The 16,401-nt window shown below is 41.1% G+C and overlaps 1 protein-coding gene across 2 annotated transcripts in view; it reads left to right on the top strand.

Moving 5' to 3' along the window:
- The window catches only part of SOCS6 (suppressor of cytokine signaling 6), a 34,136-nt gene extending 19,085 nt beyond the window's left edge, over window positions 1–15,051 (top strand). For both annotated transcript variants that reach the window (XM_042239687.2, XM_027960711.3), the window contains exon 3: window positions 9,421–15,051. In XM_042239687.2, the coding sequence (XP_042095621.1) occupies window positions 9,550–11,124 (1,575 nt within the window). In that variant the 5' untranslated portion in view covers window positions 9,421–9,549 and the 3' untranslated portion in view covers window positions 11,125–15,051. The remainder of the gene's footprint in view (window positions 1–9,420) is intronic.
- The last annotated feature ends 1,350 nt before the right edge of the window (window positions 15,052–16,401 follow it).

The following is a 16,401-nucleotide window of genomic DNA, read 5'->3' as shown; positions in this document are numbered from 1 at the left end:
GGAAGATCCCCTGGAGAAGGGAATGGCAACCCACTCCAGTATTCTTGCCTGGGAAATCCTGTAGATGGAGGAGCCTGGTGGCCTTCAGTCCACGGAGGTCACAAAAAAGTCAGGTATGACTTAGAGACTAAACGATAGCAACATATGTGTTTGCAGTTTTCCTCCAGCTTGTGTTTTGGGTTTATTTGTTAACGTTTGTTGATCTTTTCCTTTATGGATTCAAGCTTTTATGTTATGCATAGAAACTTGCCGTCTTAAGTTTTTTAAAGGTTCTTTCAATTTTCATTCATTTATCTATTTTGTTTGCAAATCTGATCCTTCTGAAATTTATAGTTGCATAAGAAATGAAGTCAAAGTCTTGCTTTCCCCACTGCGCTCAAGTGGCTTTCCAGCCTTCTCTCCTCGCTTCCTTAGTAACCCACCTTCCGTCCAGTAGTTCAAGTTGTCTTCCTTGTCACAGACTCCTTCCGTGTGTTGTGGTCTGTCTCTTGAGTTTCCAGCCTTCCTTCGGGTCTGAGCTCCCACAGTGCGTGGTGATCCTGTGCAGCTCATCCTTTTCATTTGTCCCGCAGCGTCTTCCTTAGTTCTCTTTTCATCATTTGCATGTCTGAGCTCAACATCATCTTGTCAGGTTTCTTGCAAAAACATCATTGATGTTTTCATGGGGTCTTGAGCCTAGTATTTTGACAGGATTGAACTGTTTTATTGAAGAACATAATGTGTCTTTAGGTCTTTTATGCTCCCTTCTGAGGAGTTTGAGAATTTTTTTCATAAAGTTCAGGACATTTAAAAAATTAATTTCATCTTTTTTTTTTTCCCATGGGTGTACATTTGTTCCCCATGCTGACCCTCCATCTTTTAAAAACCATTATAAGAAGAATCTAGTCTTTTATTATATTTTCTTATCAGCTTTTTAGAAAATATAGAATTACTAGTGATTTTTGTGTATACAGTTTATAAGTAGTTACTTGACTGACTTTCCCCCCCCCAATAGTTTTTCAGCTGCATCTGTTGTGATTCCAAGTATTCAAGTCATGTCATTTGTAATAATGACAAGTTGTTTCCTCCTTTCCAATATTTATGCTTCTTACTGTTGACAGATTAACTGGCTACTCAGTTAAAATAATGCTAATTAATAGTATTGATAATTGGCTTCCTTGTTGCCGCCTGTCAGCATTTATTCATTATGGTTCATAATTTTGTTATGGTTATTGTGTTAAATGTCCATCTGTTTCTATTCTGCAAAGACTACTTTTGAGGTGAATCAAGAATTAATGTTATTTCTTTCAGATCTTTCTTGTTATTTACAGCTGTGATCATAATATTTCTTCTTGATCTATGGTAGATTATATTAGTAGATTTACAAATACACAGTCATACCAGCAAACCTGGGATCTGTCTTATTGAGTTGTTTCTCCCTACCACTCTCAATGTTTGCTGATATTTAAGAGTTCTGTTTTGGTATTCATAAGTTAGATTGGTGTTTTGGGTGTTTTTTTTTTTGTTGTTGTTGTTGTCTTAGTCCAGTTGTGGTATCAATGTTCTTTTGACTTCAAAATAAATTTGAGAGTCAATTTTTTCCCTCTCTGCCCTGAAGTAGTTTAGTGAGATTGGATGTAGTTTAGTATTGGAATATTGGACGTATGTCTTCAGTGACTTGTCACTTTATCTCCTTGGCCGTGCTAGTTCCTGGGTACTTTCTCAGGTTCTTTGACGCTTCAGCCTCTTTTGGGTTCTTGCCTCCTGTGATAGAATTTTGGTATAGTATATATCAGCCATAAAATTTTCCATTTCATCTGAGTTTCAGCTTAATTTTGATAGCATCTCCACATACTTTTACATATTTTGATTTCTTATAGATTTATTTTTAACTGCTTTTCCCATTCGGAGAAGGCAATGGCACCCCACTCCAGTACTCTTGCCTGAAAAATCCCATGGATGAAGAAGCCTGGTGGGCTGCAGTCCATGGGGTCGCTAAGAGTCGGACACGACTGAGTGACTTCACTTTCACGCATTGGAGAAGGAAATGACAACCTACTCCAATGTTCTTGCCTGGAGAGCCCCAGGGACAGGGGAGCCTGGTGGGCTACCGTCTATGGGGTCGCACAGAGTCAGACACGACTGAAGCGACTTAGCAGCAGCAGCTCTTTGCATTTCTATTTTGCGTAAATCCATTTCCCCCTTTTTCTTGATTCTCACAGTCAGTTGTCATTAGCATATGCCTTTTTTCACAAATTCTTTTCTGTTAGAGGATCTTTTCCGAAAATAATTAGTATTGATATTAACTAGTTCATTGAAAAACTGCATGAAACTGTACTTTTAAACATTTTATTTTAAATTAAAATAAGTAAATATGCACTCTTTGTTTCCAAGTGTAGGACCAATGTCTTTCTTTAAATATTCGGTGACTAAACTTGGTTTGAATTATGTCATCTCTGGCTTTACATAATGCGTCATTATGATTTTCCAGTTTGGCACTTAACTTTTAAGTAAAATGAGAAGTTAGTCACATTTGCAAAGCAGTCTTCATACAAAGGCATGGATTTTTTTTTTCTTTTTTTTTTTAAAGTACTGTTTTCATAGTTCTTTAGAGTGGTTTTGTTTACATCTAATTTCACAGAAAAAAATTTAGCTGTCTGCATTTATTTAGTGTTTACAAATCAATTAACTTTTTTTTTTTTTTAAATAAAAAGAACTTAAAAAAAAAAGAATCTTAAGTTTAGCCAAGTTTGGATGAATGTCAGCAGTGCCCAGGAGCTATTTCAGGTATAGGGGTCCAACTAGTGACCAAGTGATAGTGCTCCCGATGTAAAGCAGTAAATAAGCAGATATAATTCAACTGATAAAACATTATAACATATGATTGGAGTCATTTTCTGAAAGTCATTTTCTTCTTATAGTTGGGTATATCCCCTGCATATTTATTGTCGCAACAAGCACTGGGCCCTAAATTCCATGGCATCTCATTTACATTGGCCATTACCCTTCTTTTCTTTTTTATTGGTAAGGCTTTAGTATCTGGTTTTTATTTTCCCTGTTTTTAGGTAAAGGTGATGACAGGTAGTGAGCTGACAGATTCAGGAGCAGGGAGTGGGATCCAGGGCACTGACCTGGAAGGGCATGAGCCATAGCGTGCGGGAAGACCAGCTGGACATTGACCTGCAGAGAGATTTACAGCGGTGAACTAGCCTCCTGTCTTGCTGACTTTTTATGTGGATGCTTTGCCTACATTAAAAGTCTTTCTCTTTTAAACTGTCTTCACAGATAGTTTTAACTTATCAATCCTCAGAATACGGTCTGTGGATCCTCTTTCATCATAACGCTAAAACATTATTTGCCTTTTCCACTGTTTTTGCCATTTCTGCTGAGGGTGCAAAAGTGCCGTGAATAAAAATGATGGTGCCTGTTCACAAACAAGGCTGGGGCGCCAACTGTGATAGTATTAAACTTTCATGATGGCCATATGTTCTTCACCTCCAAGCACTTGTAGTAAGAAGAAGATTCCAGTTACATTTAAGAATGTCATTGATGTAGCTATAAAAATAATTAATTTTACCAAATTTTGACCCTGAGTACACATCTTTTTAAAATGCTTATGATGAAATGGAAGTGTGTAGAAAGCACTTTTGTCACATACTAAAAGAAGGTGTCCACAGGGAAGCCTTGTGTGAGCAACTGACTTAACTAGCTGCTTTGTCATGATGGACTACTTTTACCTAAAAGAACAATTGACAGATTATGCTTAATCATCTTGAGTGCTTAGTAGATGGTTTCTCATAAATGGTCAAAGTACAGCCTTTTACTTCACTGACAGTGTTGTTGCCCATGTTAAATTCAAGCTTTCAAGCAAAAATCAACTGCAAAACAACTTCTACCTACCACTCTTGGCTTTGCAGCTTTGCAATACTTAAGACTTTGCTTATGAGATCAGTGGTAATACTAATTTTTTCATATTGTATGATGAAATAACTAATGCATGATGTTAAAAACTCAGGAATGTATAAAAGATTCATTCAAAGTGTGACCTAGACCAATAGATTTAAATGTAATAGAGTAAAAAAAAAGTGATATGGTTATAGATTTCTCAGCAATACTGACTCTTAAGAAACTATCCCCTGACTTTGTTCTGTTATCACAAGAAGACCACCCACAGTTACACGGAAGGTTATTAAAGTACCCTGCCTTTCCAGTTCTGCTTTTATCAGAGGTTGGGTTTTCTTCTTCCACTTTAAGACAACATATTGTAACACATTCAGTACAAACACCGTCGAGAGTCCAGTTGTCTTAATAAATTGGACAGGAAAAGATTTACAATCATGTAAAACAGTGCCTCTTCTCTCTGAATTTGAATTCTTTGGGAAAAGGTATCTGTTTTTCTTGAAAAGTGGTTTATGTTATCATGTAATGAATACACTGTCATTTTAAATGAATTAATATTTTTAAATCTCAGTTTTAATTTCTAATAGGAATTGAATGTAATAGGGTTAAAAAAAAAGCTCTCAGATTTCCCAGAGCAACTGACTGTTAAGAAATGATTTCTGTATAACCTACACAGACAGAGCTTTTTGTAATCTTCAGTAATGTTTAAGAGGACAGAGAGGTCCCGAGACCCAAAAGTTTGGGAACCACTGACTTCAACGCTAGCACAACCAACAGGGCCGCTGTCAGAGGAGAAAATGTGTGTTTCGGCGCTAGCAACTGGCTTTAAGGTCTGATTTGCTGTTTTTCCCAGAGGCAAGTTATCTAATGTATTGGGGCAAATTTTATCTCTCTGATACCTAGTTTCCTTACTTGTCAAAATTGACAGTAATAAAGCTGTTTTGTTCGTTGAAGGTTAGGTGGTAGTTTTGATGTTGTCTTTTAAAAGTTTTTTCATTAGGTGTTACAATGCCAAGCATGACTACCACCAATCATTTATTTAAAAAGAGATTGTGAAATTATTTAAAGATGTTATCTTCTGCCTGGGTGGCGTATTCACGTCTAAAACTTCCCCTTGAACCTTTATGCACGTTTTCAAGTATTGGGTTGGCCAAAAAGTTTGTTCAGGTTTTCTTGTGAGCACTTATGAAAAACCCGAGTGAACTTTTTGGCCAAGCCAATACATGTGTAAACTTAAAATTTTACAATTAGAAAAGCAGTGAAACTAATTCAGAACATTTACTTAGGCATGATGAGACAGATGGTAGTCCTATAAAAAGATGGCATATATTTTTGGAAGTGCAAACAGAAAAACAGATACTCTTAAGAATTCCAGAGTAATTTAATCTTTGCCTAGAAAATGAAAGGAAGAGATAAAAGACCATATGGCCTGATAGAACTTTGTGTGTTTCTCATGTTTGGGATTGAATTTTATTTATTGAATGTTATTATTAAGTTGCATATGGATTTATAGTTGAAAAAAGAAATTATCATCAAGTGATAAATTGCCAAGTGCTTTTACTATAGTTATCAGTCTTGTTTTCTGTGAAATGGATGCGACAGTGGGAAGCAGAGATGTTTGAACCTCAGACCTAGTAGTTAGTTAGTTAGTGTTAGTCACTCAGTTGTACCCGACTCTTTGCGACCCCATGGACCGCAGCCCACCAGGCTCTTCTGTCCATGGGATTTTCCAGGCAGGGATACTGGAGTGGGTTGCCATTTCCTTCTCCATGGGAACTTCCTGACCCAGGGATCTAACCTGGGTCTCCTACCCTGCAGGCAGATTCTTTACCATCTGAGCTATGAGGGAAGCCAGACCTAGTAAGGGTGAGTTAAAAATGATGCTTGCACATCCGAGTCAGTTACTGATTGTGCTGTTGAGACAACTGCATACATCAGCATCAAGTCGTCTGTCACTGTGGACCTTTCCTTTGAGTGTTCTCACTCATCTTACTTTGTTGTTTATTGAGCAGTTATCTGTGGCCTGCCTTCTTTGGGCCAGATCCATGATGAGTGCTGGGATAACACGCTGAGAAAAAAATGGACACTAGTCTCTGCTTTTGTCAGTTACAGCCTTCTGGGGTCATAGGTATTAATCAAGTAGTTATACAAATAGATGTAAGCATACATCCCAGATGGAAATTCGAAGCTGGGGAGGTGTGCAGTGTCCTTGGATCCCCTAATTGGAGGATTTCACCTAATCAGGAAGAGCAGTTTATGTTCCCTGAGGAATTGACAGATGAGCTGAGGTTCAAAGGAATTAGTCAAAGAGGAGAAGGAAAACGGAAACAGTTCAGGTCCAAGGAGCAGTATGTTAAAAAGTTCTATGTTGAGTGGGAATATGGTGAATATGAATGGAGCAGAAATCACCCAAGACAGCCAGACTGTGTAGAACTTTATTGGCCCTGTTAAGGAGCTGTGTAACCTTTTCCTATGATGATGAATTACCTCTTGAGGTGAGGTGTGAGGAAAGTGGAGGTGGGCGGGGTGTTTGATCACTGTACCTCCTGGGCCCCTGCCACAGTCCTGGATGCCTGGGACACATCAGTGAGTGGAAGAGGAGAGGGGTGACAGAGAGCCTGTTAAAGCAAGACACTTCTGTTGTCCTGGGTAAGAGGGTTTGCCGTGTAGCCTGAATGGCAAGATCAGGGCAGGTCTCATCGAGACAGTGACGTCGGGAAGACTTGACCGAAGCTGGGGGCGGGGGGTTGTTGTATGACGTTTGCAGCCAGCTCCCAGGCCCTCAGTGGCGGTGTGTTTATAGTGTTCTCAGAGCACCGGGAGGTGAGTGAAGAGAACACTGGAGGAACGGGGTGAGGACAGGAGCCTCAGCCCCTGTTGTCCTTCACTGAGGGAGCTGAGAAGCTGTTTCAGGTTGTTGTCGTCCTGCAGCGGGGCAGGCAGGATTTGAGGGAGGCCAGTGCCTGTGGGCAGGATCAGGCAGTCCAGATCCTGCCGTGGATTCTCTCCTAGTCAGGCCTCCTTTCCGCATCGTGTTCTGGATCTTTCTTCATCTTCTGGACTTGCTTTTCAGAACTTAACCTCCTTATTCATCTCTGAAGCTTGGACTTACAGCATGTGGCACGTGCCGCAGATGTTTTCCCTCCAGCCCTGGGACAAGTCTGTGTGTGTTCCTCACTGCATTAACTGTGTCTACACACACACGTTTCTAGTGGTTAGTATATCCTTAACTGGGGGACCTAGAAGGGTTGCAACTGCAACTGCTGCCTGCCAGAACTGAGGCTGAATGTTACTTAATGTCACTAAAATTATGTCACAAAATTGGGACCTTATGAAGAATTACTTGAAAATGGAAGTTAGCTGTGAATAAAATGCAGTTTTAAAATTCAACTCTACATGCAGTTGACTCACATTTGAGTCTCTCTAGTGCTTATACGTTGAACTTGAGCTCTCCTTGCCCATCCATTGTTAGAAAATTTTAGAGGCAACATGACCTGCTGGGGAAGCTTGGATAGCCCTCCCTGAGCGCTCCAAATGACTCCAGGGGATTGTTTTTTAACATTTTAACATCTTACATTTTATTCAGAAACGATTCATCTGTTTTTCAGATGAGGCGGTTTTCCATTATGGCTTGGCAGAGGACATTGACTAGTTCCCTGTGCTCTGTGCCACACAGTAGGGCCTTTTTTATCCGTTATGTATGCAATGGTTTACATCTGCCAACTCCAGCCTCCCAGTCCGTGCCTCCCCACCCTCAATCCCCCTTGGCAACCACAGGTCTGTTCTCTGTGTCTGTGAGTCTTTCTGTTCCACAGCTAGGTTCATTTCTGTCCTATTTTAGATTCCACATATGCATGATACCATACGGTATTTGTCTTTCTACTTAGTCCACTTAGTATGATCATCTCCAGTTGCATCCATGCTGCCTCAAATGGTGTTATTTTGTTCTTCTTTAATGGCTGAGTAGTATTCCATTGTGTTTATAAACCGCATCTTCTTCATCCATTCATCTATTGATGAACATTTAGGTTATTTCTATGTCTTGGCTGTTGTGAATAGTGCTGCTACACACATAGGGGTGCGTGTATCTTTTTGAATTAGAGTTTTCTCTGGATATGTGCCCAGGAGTGGGATTGCTGGATCATATGGTAATTCTATTTTTAGTTTTCTAAGGAACCTCCATACTGTCTTCCATAGTGGCTGTACCAATTTGCATTCCCACCAATGGTGTAGGAGGGGGTTCCCTTTTCTTCACATCTTCTCTAGCACCTATTATTTGTAGAGGTTTTTTTTTTTAAACCATTTATCATTTATTTATTTATTATTATTATTATTTTTTTACTTTACAATATTGTATTGGTTGTAGAGGTTTTAATGATGGCCAGTCTGAGGAGTGTGATCTGGTACCTCGTTGTAGTTTTGATTTGCTTTTTTCTAATAATAGAGAGCTGAACTAGCATTTTATACCATTCATAGAAAGCCAGTGGGGCCTGACCCACTAGGTCAAGCTTTAAGTGGAATAGGTTTACCTGCTGGGGTTTGGGAGTTTGGGGTAACACTCCAGACACACCAGACATAATCCATTTTGGATACTGAGCCATTGATCTAGTTTATCAAGAATTTGCTGATTTTCAGTTCTTATTATAAATGGTACTTTCTTTACAGCATTCCTGTTTTGGGGGCTAAACATGTTTGTTTTCTCTTGTATTCACGGCCTCTAGTTTTATGGATATTGGTAATTAAGTTTTCTTAATCTCTGTAAATTGACGGTTGTTTTTTTTTGGTGGACAAAATTGGATTCGTTGCTAGTGAGCCAGAAAATGATCACTTAACACAGGGAGGTTTTTATTAGTCTTCTCATCACCATTTTCTGCCTGTTAAGACAAATAACGCAGTTTCTCTTACTGTGAAGAACTGTACTTATTGTTACGGGTGTCCCCTGTAGGTGAAAGCACCTGTCTTGGGAGGTCTGGGCTGGCCGGGCTCTGGGATCGTGCAGGTGGACAGACCCTGTTCTCAGTAGACTTGTGGCTGTGGAGGGCATGTCTAGGCTTTCCCCAGATAACTTGTCACAGATTATGGACTTCCTTTAATTCATTTTTACAGCTGTTTAAAGATTTAAAAATACACCTAGGTTGTTGAATTGCTTGGGCTTGTTATGGACATGGTGCCTTCTTTGCTGAGTGTTGGCTCTCTGCAGGACACACGCTGGTGGCTGGGACCGTGTGGGTCATTGTGAAAAGGGCGACTGACTCAGTGTTAGGAAGGACAGGCACGTGGACCATAATTAGGGTTAAATCAAAGTGAGGTGCAAGGCGAAAAACGTTAGGGTTTGCTCCTGAAGCATTATCAAATGTTGGTCAAATAGGCAGTGATCTATTGTGCTGCGTGAAATGGGGGGGAAAAAAAATCTGTCCAAATGGAGCTTACCTTCTTATACTCAGGTATCTTTGTTCAGAAACTGAAGAATTAAAACTAAGACTTGTTGTGGAGACATTATTTAATGTGACCTTTTAATTTTTTTTTTTTTTTTTTTTTTAGACAGTGACTCTAGAGGGGAAATGAAGCTGGAAAAACGCATGGATGCAGCCTCGCCTGCAGCCTGCCCAGATGTCCGTGGATAATCTCCCCGAGAGAAATTGAGCCCCTCAGATCAGGTAGCTCGTCAGAATGAAGAAAATCAGCCTTAAGACCTTCCGGAAATCTTTCAACTTGAGTAAGAGCAAAGAAGATGCGGAATTCATGGTCGTACAACAGCCAGCACTAGCCGGTGACTTCGGCAAAGAGGAGTCCTTGTTCGGGAGTTGCTACGGGAAGGAGATGGCCGGCTGCGAGCTGCACGGCGAGGACGAAAAGGGCGGCGGCAAGAACCGGGCCAAGAGCGAGAGCCTCATGGGCACGCTCAAGAGGCGGCTGAGCGCCAAGCAGAAGGCCAAGGGCAAGGGCGGCGCGGCCGCTGGGGGCGCTGCGGACGAGGACACATTCTCGTCGTCGTCGGCGCCGCTGGTGTTCAAGGATGCGCGGGCGCCGCGGCCCATGCGCTCCACGTCGCTGCGCAGCCACCACTACAGCCCCACGCCCTGGCCGCTGCGGCCCACCGCCTCGGAGGAGACGTGTATCCGGATGGAGGTGCGGGTCAAGGCGCTGGTGCACTCACCCGGCGCGGGCCCGGCCCTCAACGGCGTGCGCAAGGACTTCGGCGAGCTCCGCCCGGCGGCCGAGCCCGCCTGCCCGTGCCCGGAGCCGCCCGCCGCTCCCGGGAGCCCAGCGCCTGCGGCCGGGGACCTGCGCCTGCGCCTGGGCGAGCACGTGCCTGTGGTCCTGGGCCTGCTGCCTCAGGACTACCTCCCGTACACCGTGCCTTTGGACGGCTCCTCCCCGATGGAGGTCTCGGCCGTCCCGCCGCCCCCGGCCGCCGGGGGCCCCTGCCCCACCCGCCGCGACGAGGACCCCGGGCGCCCAGCGCCCGAGCTCTTCGGCGACCCGCCGGTGGGCGGCCTGCTGGCGGGCCCCGTGGCGGGGATGCTGCCGAGCCCGCGGGCGGGCCCCGACGACGGGCCCCCCCTCTCCCCGCTGCTACCTCCGCTGCAGACCGACCCGAGCCAAAGGACCTTCGCCGGGCTTGCTGGCCCGGACGCCCACGCGGCCGACAGCGTGCGCTGCCACTTGAATTTCGACCCCACCTCGGCGCCCGGGGTGGCCAGGGTGTACGACTCGGTGCAGAGCAGCGGCCCCCTGGCGGTGACCAGCCTGACGGAGGAGCTCAAGAAGCTGGCCAAGCAGGGCTGGTACTGGGGGCCCATCACGCGCTGGGAGGCGGAGGGCAAGCTGGCCAACGTGCCCGACGGCTCCTTCCTGGTGCGGGACAGCTCGGACGACCGCTACCTGCTCAGCCTGAGCTTCCGCTCGCACGGCAAGACCCTGCACACCCGGATCGAGCACTCGAACGGCCGGTTCAGCTTCTACGAGCAGCCGGACGTGGAGGGGCACACGTCCATCGTGGACCTCATCGAGCACTCCATCAGGGACTCGGAGAACGGCGCCTTCTGCTACTCGCGCTCGCGCTTGCCGGGCTCCGCCACCTACCCGGTGCGGCTCACCAACCCGGTGTCGCGCTTCATGCAGGTGCGCTCGCTGCAGTACCTGTGCCGCTTCGTCATCCGCCAGTACACCCGGATAGACCTGATCCAGAAGCTGCCCCTGCCCAACAAAATGAAGGATTACCTACAGGAGAAGCACTACTGACAGGGCCCGCAGCCCGGCATCGTGCACTTTGGGAGAGAGAGAGAGAGACTGAGATACAGTTTACAGACTTTTCATCGCCATCAGAATCTTTCGCTGCCATACTCTTTATTTCAGTTTTATGTGTAAAAGAGTGTCCGGTCCGTTTAGGGGTGGGGAACCGTCTGCGAGGTGTCTTGGGTTCATTTTCGTTCTTTACAAAAGGGAAGTCTGGAGGTTTGAGGAGGTGTGAAGTCTTTTCCATCAGCGTGCAGACTAATCACAATGTGAATGATCAGATTCTCTTTACCCACCCACCCCCAGTCCTTTGCTGCTATCCACTGTGATTTTATGCATTAAAAGCACATTTCATGTGTATCCAATCCTGAGTAAAGTTGAATGAAACTTGCAGAATGAACCTGTTATGTCTCTCTTTCAGTGGCCCATCTTCAAAGATCGTGGTGAGTCAGCATAGCCGTGTGATTAATCACAAGAGTTTACACCTACATCGAAAATGATTTTTAATTTCATGCTCTACAAAGGTTTATTTAGAATTGTGAACTGACATAACCTTGGGTATTGGAATGCAGGTCTGTGACATATCTTTCTGCCACATTCGTTTCTAAATTGTTTGAGGTTGTGCTGTCTTTTGGTTATGAGAAGCTGGATTTTTCTGTTGCCTTCATTTTCATCTTGTGGTTTGTCTGTTTTTAATAAATGGCCTTACATTAAAAAGTTGTAAAGAAATGTATACCACCAATTTAAAAATTGTTGCCTTTTCTGTCATTAAACTCTGGTACAAATTGGCATAACGTATAAAGACCTATGGAACTAGAACTATCAAAGAAATTATTAGATGATCTTAGTTTCCTGTGATAAGCAATTTTTTGTTATCTATACTTTCCTCTGGTAAAATGTTTTATCTGTGATTTCTTTAGCTTAGACAACATTTTCTTGGGTGAACTTGATGTAGAAATGCTTTTCATAAATGGACTAGATCTCTTGCAACATTAAAGTCTATATAAAGTTTTAAATTGATCTGAATAGAAAGAAAATGTTTTAAAGTTGGGTTTATATTTTTCATTTATGTAGTCACCATTAAAATGTGCTAGATTTAACACTTCCGTCCCCCACCAAAAAAACAAAAGCAACAAAACCAAAAAATCCCAGTGACTTTAGTTTAAAAATTGTGGAAATTGTGGTGCACCGTTTAACAAAAATGTTAACACGGAATCAGGTGTGTGCATTTACCTACCATATATACTGCCATTTATCCATGGGTTTCTATTTTTAATTTAGCTAAGTCTTATGTAAATTAGCATCATTAGTTTTTTCATCTCTTTTGATTCAGTCCTTTGCAGGGTGGGGGTAGTATGTTATATCCAATACTTTTTAGTTATTTTGAAATGCAGTACTTATTCACTGCAGATTCTTTAGTATTTTGAAATTGTTCCATCCAGAAGATGTTTCTAGCTACATAACTTTAAAGAAAATATTTCCCCTTCCAGTGAAACATGTAATTTAAGACATTTCTTCCTTTTCCTATCTCCTATCCCTATTAAAAAAAAAAAAAAAAGGGTGAAGGTCTTAAGTCAAATTTAATAGCTTTGTCATTCAGACATATCAGTATCCCCATTTTTTTTTCTGTTTTTTTTTTTTTTTTTTTGAGTCAACTGAGAATTACCAAGAAAAGGCCCAGTGTATTAATACCTGTGTTATGGTATTTTGACTTAAAGGGGAAAAGGTACTTAATTTTGGTGGAATGTTTGATTGTACCTTGTTGCAAAGACTCCTCTTTCATTTTCTGATATGTTTTCACCTAACAAGATGGAATATGGAGTATACTGTAATAATATAATTTAAGTGTTCATTATAAGCTATTTGGATTAAGAACTATTACAGAGTTGTAAACTTATCAAATTAATGCAAGACATTTAAACTATTTTTTTGCAAAACTATTTATTTTTAAACAATTTAAAATATATCTAGGGTGAGTTAAAAGTCCCTGTGCATCTATATTAGATGGCAGGTATTGTCACAGAGTCACTGTGTATTAATAATAAGTGTTGAGATGGCTTCTCCGTGTTTCTAGAAGCATTGACATGTACTCTTTGTGAGACCGTGGTGCACAGAGGTCTTTGGACTGCCCTGAACCCTGTCTTATGTGGGCATAGCCTGTTCCCCACACCTTCCTCATGATAACCATGTGTTTAAGATCGAGCCATTTGGTTTCAAGTTAAGATCATCCTGATTTCCATATAAATGTCTTGAAAATTGTATTTTGTGTTTTTATGGAGGGCAAGTCTTGATACTGTTCTGATTCAGAAAGCCAATTCGTAGTGTGCTTTTGTATGTTCATAATCTAAAATTCCTTTAAGTAAAATCCCCTATTCTAATCCAATTTCAGATTGCTAGGGTCTGATAGTATATCAATAAAAATAAAAGTGTTTGTAAAGAAATCATTTACAAACAGAGAGGAATATTGCAGTGTTTTTCGCTTCTGTTTAGAGAACCATTTGGCCGAGGCAGCACAATATACTGAACAATTGGCTTTATAGGCTAGTAAAACATTCTGGTTAAAAATGGAAAGGGAAAAAAGAGAAGTCTTCATCCTGTAGCTTTTGTGCAGGTAGCGTTTGGGTGAATTTCTGGATTCTGCTGAATGGTGGCTTAGATGACATGGGTGCTGCTTGTAAGTGATTTCTTAAATGTTTGCTTCTGAAAATCTGAGCTCAAGGCAAGAGAACACAGGAAAGCTGTATCCTTCTGCCATACGAAATGAATCAGAGTTGCTTTTTATCAAATATCTCATCCCAGAAACATGATGGAAGCCAGAAGCTATTTCCAGGCTTCCTAGGACACTATTGTGCTTTTTTTTTTTTTTTTTTTTACAAATAATAAGAAAGCATAGAAAGTACTTGAAAAAGTCTCCTTTCTCTAAGGAAAACTGTGCCCCATTTTGGTGCAATAATCTGAAAATTTTAGAAGGTCAAAAAATGTCACAGGAAACGATCATAGAATTTAAAATAGTTTTTAAGGAAACCAGCTACACAGGGCAACCATCTTGCTGTTGAAAGAAATTGTGCCAAAAGGCTAAACCATTGGAATATAGGAAATAAAACCCAAGTACAATATACAGGATAATTTCTGAGCCAGTATTACTAAAACAGGATAAAAGTTACTGAAATCTTCAGTAGGTTATATTCAGTGTCCCTGCTAGTGCTACCAGTCCGAATCTCTTTCTTAACAATGCTTTCAGAAATGCCAGTTTTGATCATTGTACAGTTCACATTGTATATGAGAGAGATTTGCTTTATGAATGATTCAAAATAATCCGTTTTAAATCTTCATGGCTTTTCATCCAACGTGAAGTCTTAATTTGAAGTCACACTACCAGCAATAGACAGTTTCGCTGAAAACTCTAATAAGGAACACTTGCCAGTTCCATAAATAACCTTAAAATTCTAAAACAAAGTATTGGTACGCTAGTAATCACAAATTCGGTTTCTTTTAATACTTTTTTAATCCTGTAAAGATTTTTTATAAACATCCTTTTTATTAATCAGTCATAACATGGCGAGTGTGTAGTTGCTGTTTCTGAAAAGTGATCCAACCTCTACTTCCAGAGATGATGAAAAATTCTTATAGAATTTTGTAATAAGTATACATGTTGGGTTAAAGAAATTTTATAGTTGTCGGAGTGCCATGGAATTAATACTTGCAATCCAGATTGCTGTAGTTTACACTTTTTCTGTATGTTTCGAATCAGGTGTGTACCATTTGTACTGAGAACACCACAGAATGAATTATCCAAAGTCCATTGATTTTAATACGTGTTTTGGTTTGTAAACAAACTATAGTAATTTCTTGCACATTTTTGGAGATTAATCGTATAAAGAATTTATGTATCTGCTTCTAGATACAACATGTAAATAAAAATTTCGTTCACAAGATCTGCCTTGTGGTCTGTTTAATAATCAGATGCAGAGTTTGACTTGTAATTAGTATAGAGCTAACTGAGTTATTTCTGGACGTCCCATATACTGGGCAGAGACTGGAGGTAGGGACCAACAAGTTTTAGTAAAACAGGAAAAGTGAAATGGTGACAGGGGAGACAGCCAGTGTTGCTAAAGCCTTCAGCACAAAGGATGGAGCGAGTTGGCAGAACATTTGCAAAACAAAGACTAATTAAAATAACACAGTAATAATAAAACCTCTCTAACAGAATGTTAGGCCAAATGATAAAACATGTTTGGATTTTGACATTTAAAAAATATGTCCCTTATTACTTCATGATGTTCAATAGAATCAGGTGATCTTTCTGTAGGAGTTACTTAAAAATCCTTTCATAGACAATGATACCTAATAGCCACTGAGTTGCCTTATATGTTTTGAAGTTCTTGAAACACCACATTGGGTTGAACGTTCACTTGAAAATTTGTTGTTCAGTTACGTTTTAACAGGTCTTTTATCCTAGCTAATACAAAGATAAATTTTTAAATGACCTGGTTGAGAATATATCACAAATTTTGACTTTCATAGAATGCAAATAATGTGTTGTTCTAACCACGTTTTCTAGAACGGGTATCAATTGACAGCATTGATTCCAGTATCAGACTTTACTGATGGTGGTGCTAATGAAATGGGAAATTAAGGGAAAGAGATGGTCAGGTCTCAGGAGCTATGTAGAAGTTTAGACTTTACAGACTTAACACCCTAGCCAAATAGATTCTTACTCATCCAAACAGAGCTGAACTGTTGCTACAGTAGAGTCGCTCAGTCGTGTCCGACTCTGCGACCCCGTGGACTGTAACTGCCAGTCTCCTTTATCCATGGGATTCTCCAGGCAAAAATGCTGGAGTGGGTTGCCATTTCCTTCTCCAGGGGATCTTCCTGAGCCATGGATAGAAGAACATGGGTCTCTTGCATTGCAGGCAGATTCTTTACCATCTGAGCCACCAGGGGAGCTTACTATTAAGAGACTTTTCTAAGTATAAAGACAGGTCAGCTTAAAAAGTATCAGCAGATACGTGCTTGACTTTATCTTATAATCTATAGACAATACATTAGAATATGTAATGAATCTATACACCTTTTCCAAAGGAATACTCGAGACAGAAGTATCTATAAAGTGATAAATGACAGTCATCAATCAGATGAAATAGTATAGATGAAGCTCCTCTTGATGGTCATGCAGACAGTGCTCACTGCCACCTCATCTTTAAATTATTCTTTTTTTACCTCACAGGTTTTACTTACGCTTTCCAACTTTTCCGAATCAAAAATATTTTAACTTTTATT

The sequence above is a fragment of the Ovis aries genome, chromosome 23, assembly GCF_016772045.2.
Source record: "Ovis aries strain OAR_USU_Benz2616 breed Rambouillet chromosome 23, ARS-UI_Ramb_v3.0, whole genome shotgun sequence".
NCBI classification, from domain to species: domain Eukaryota; kingdom Metazoa; phylum Chordata; class Mammalia; order Artiodactyla; family Bovidae; genus Ovis; species Ovis aries.
Note: the sequence above shows the minus strand (reverse complement) of the source record. Positions and strands in the feature narration are given on the sequence as shown.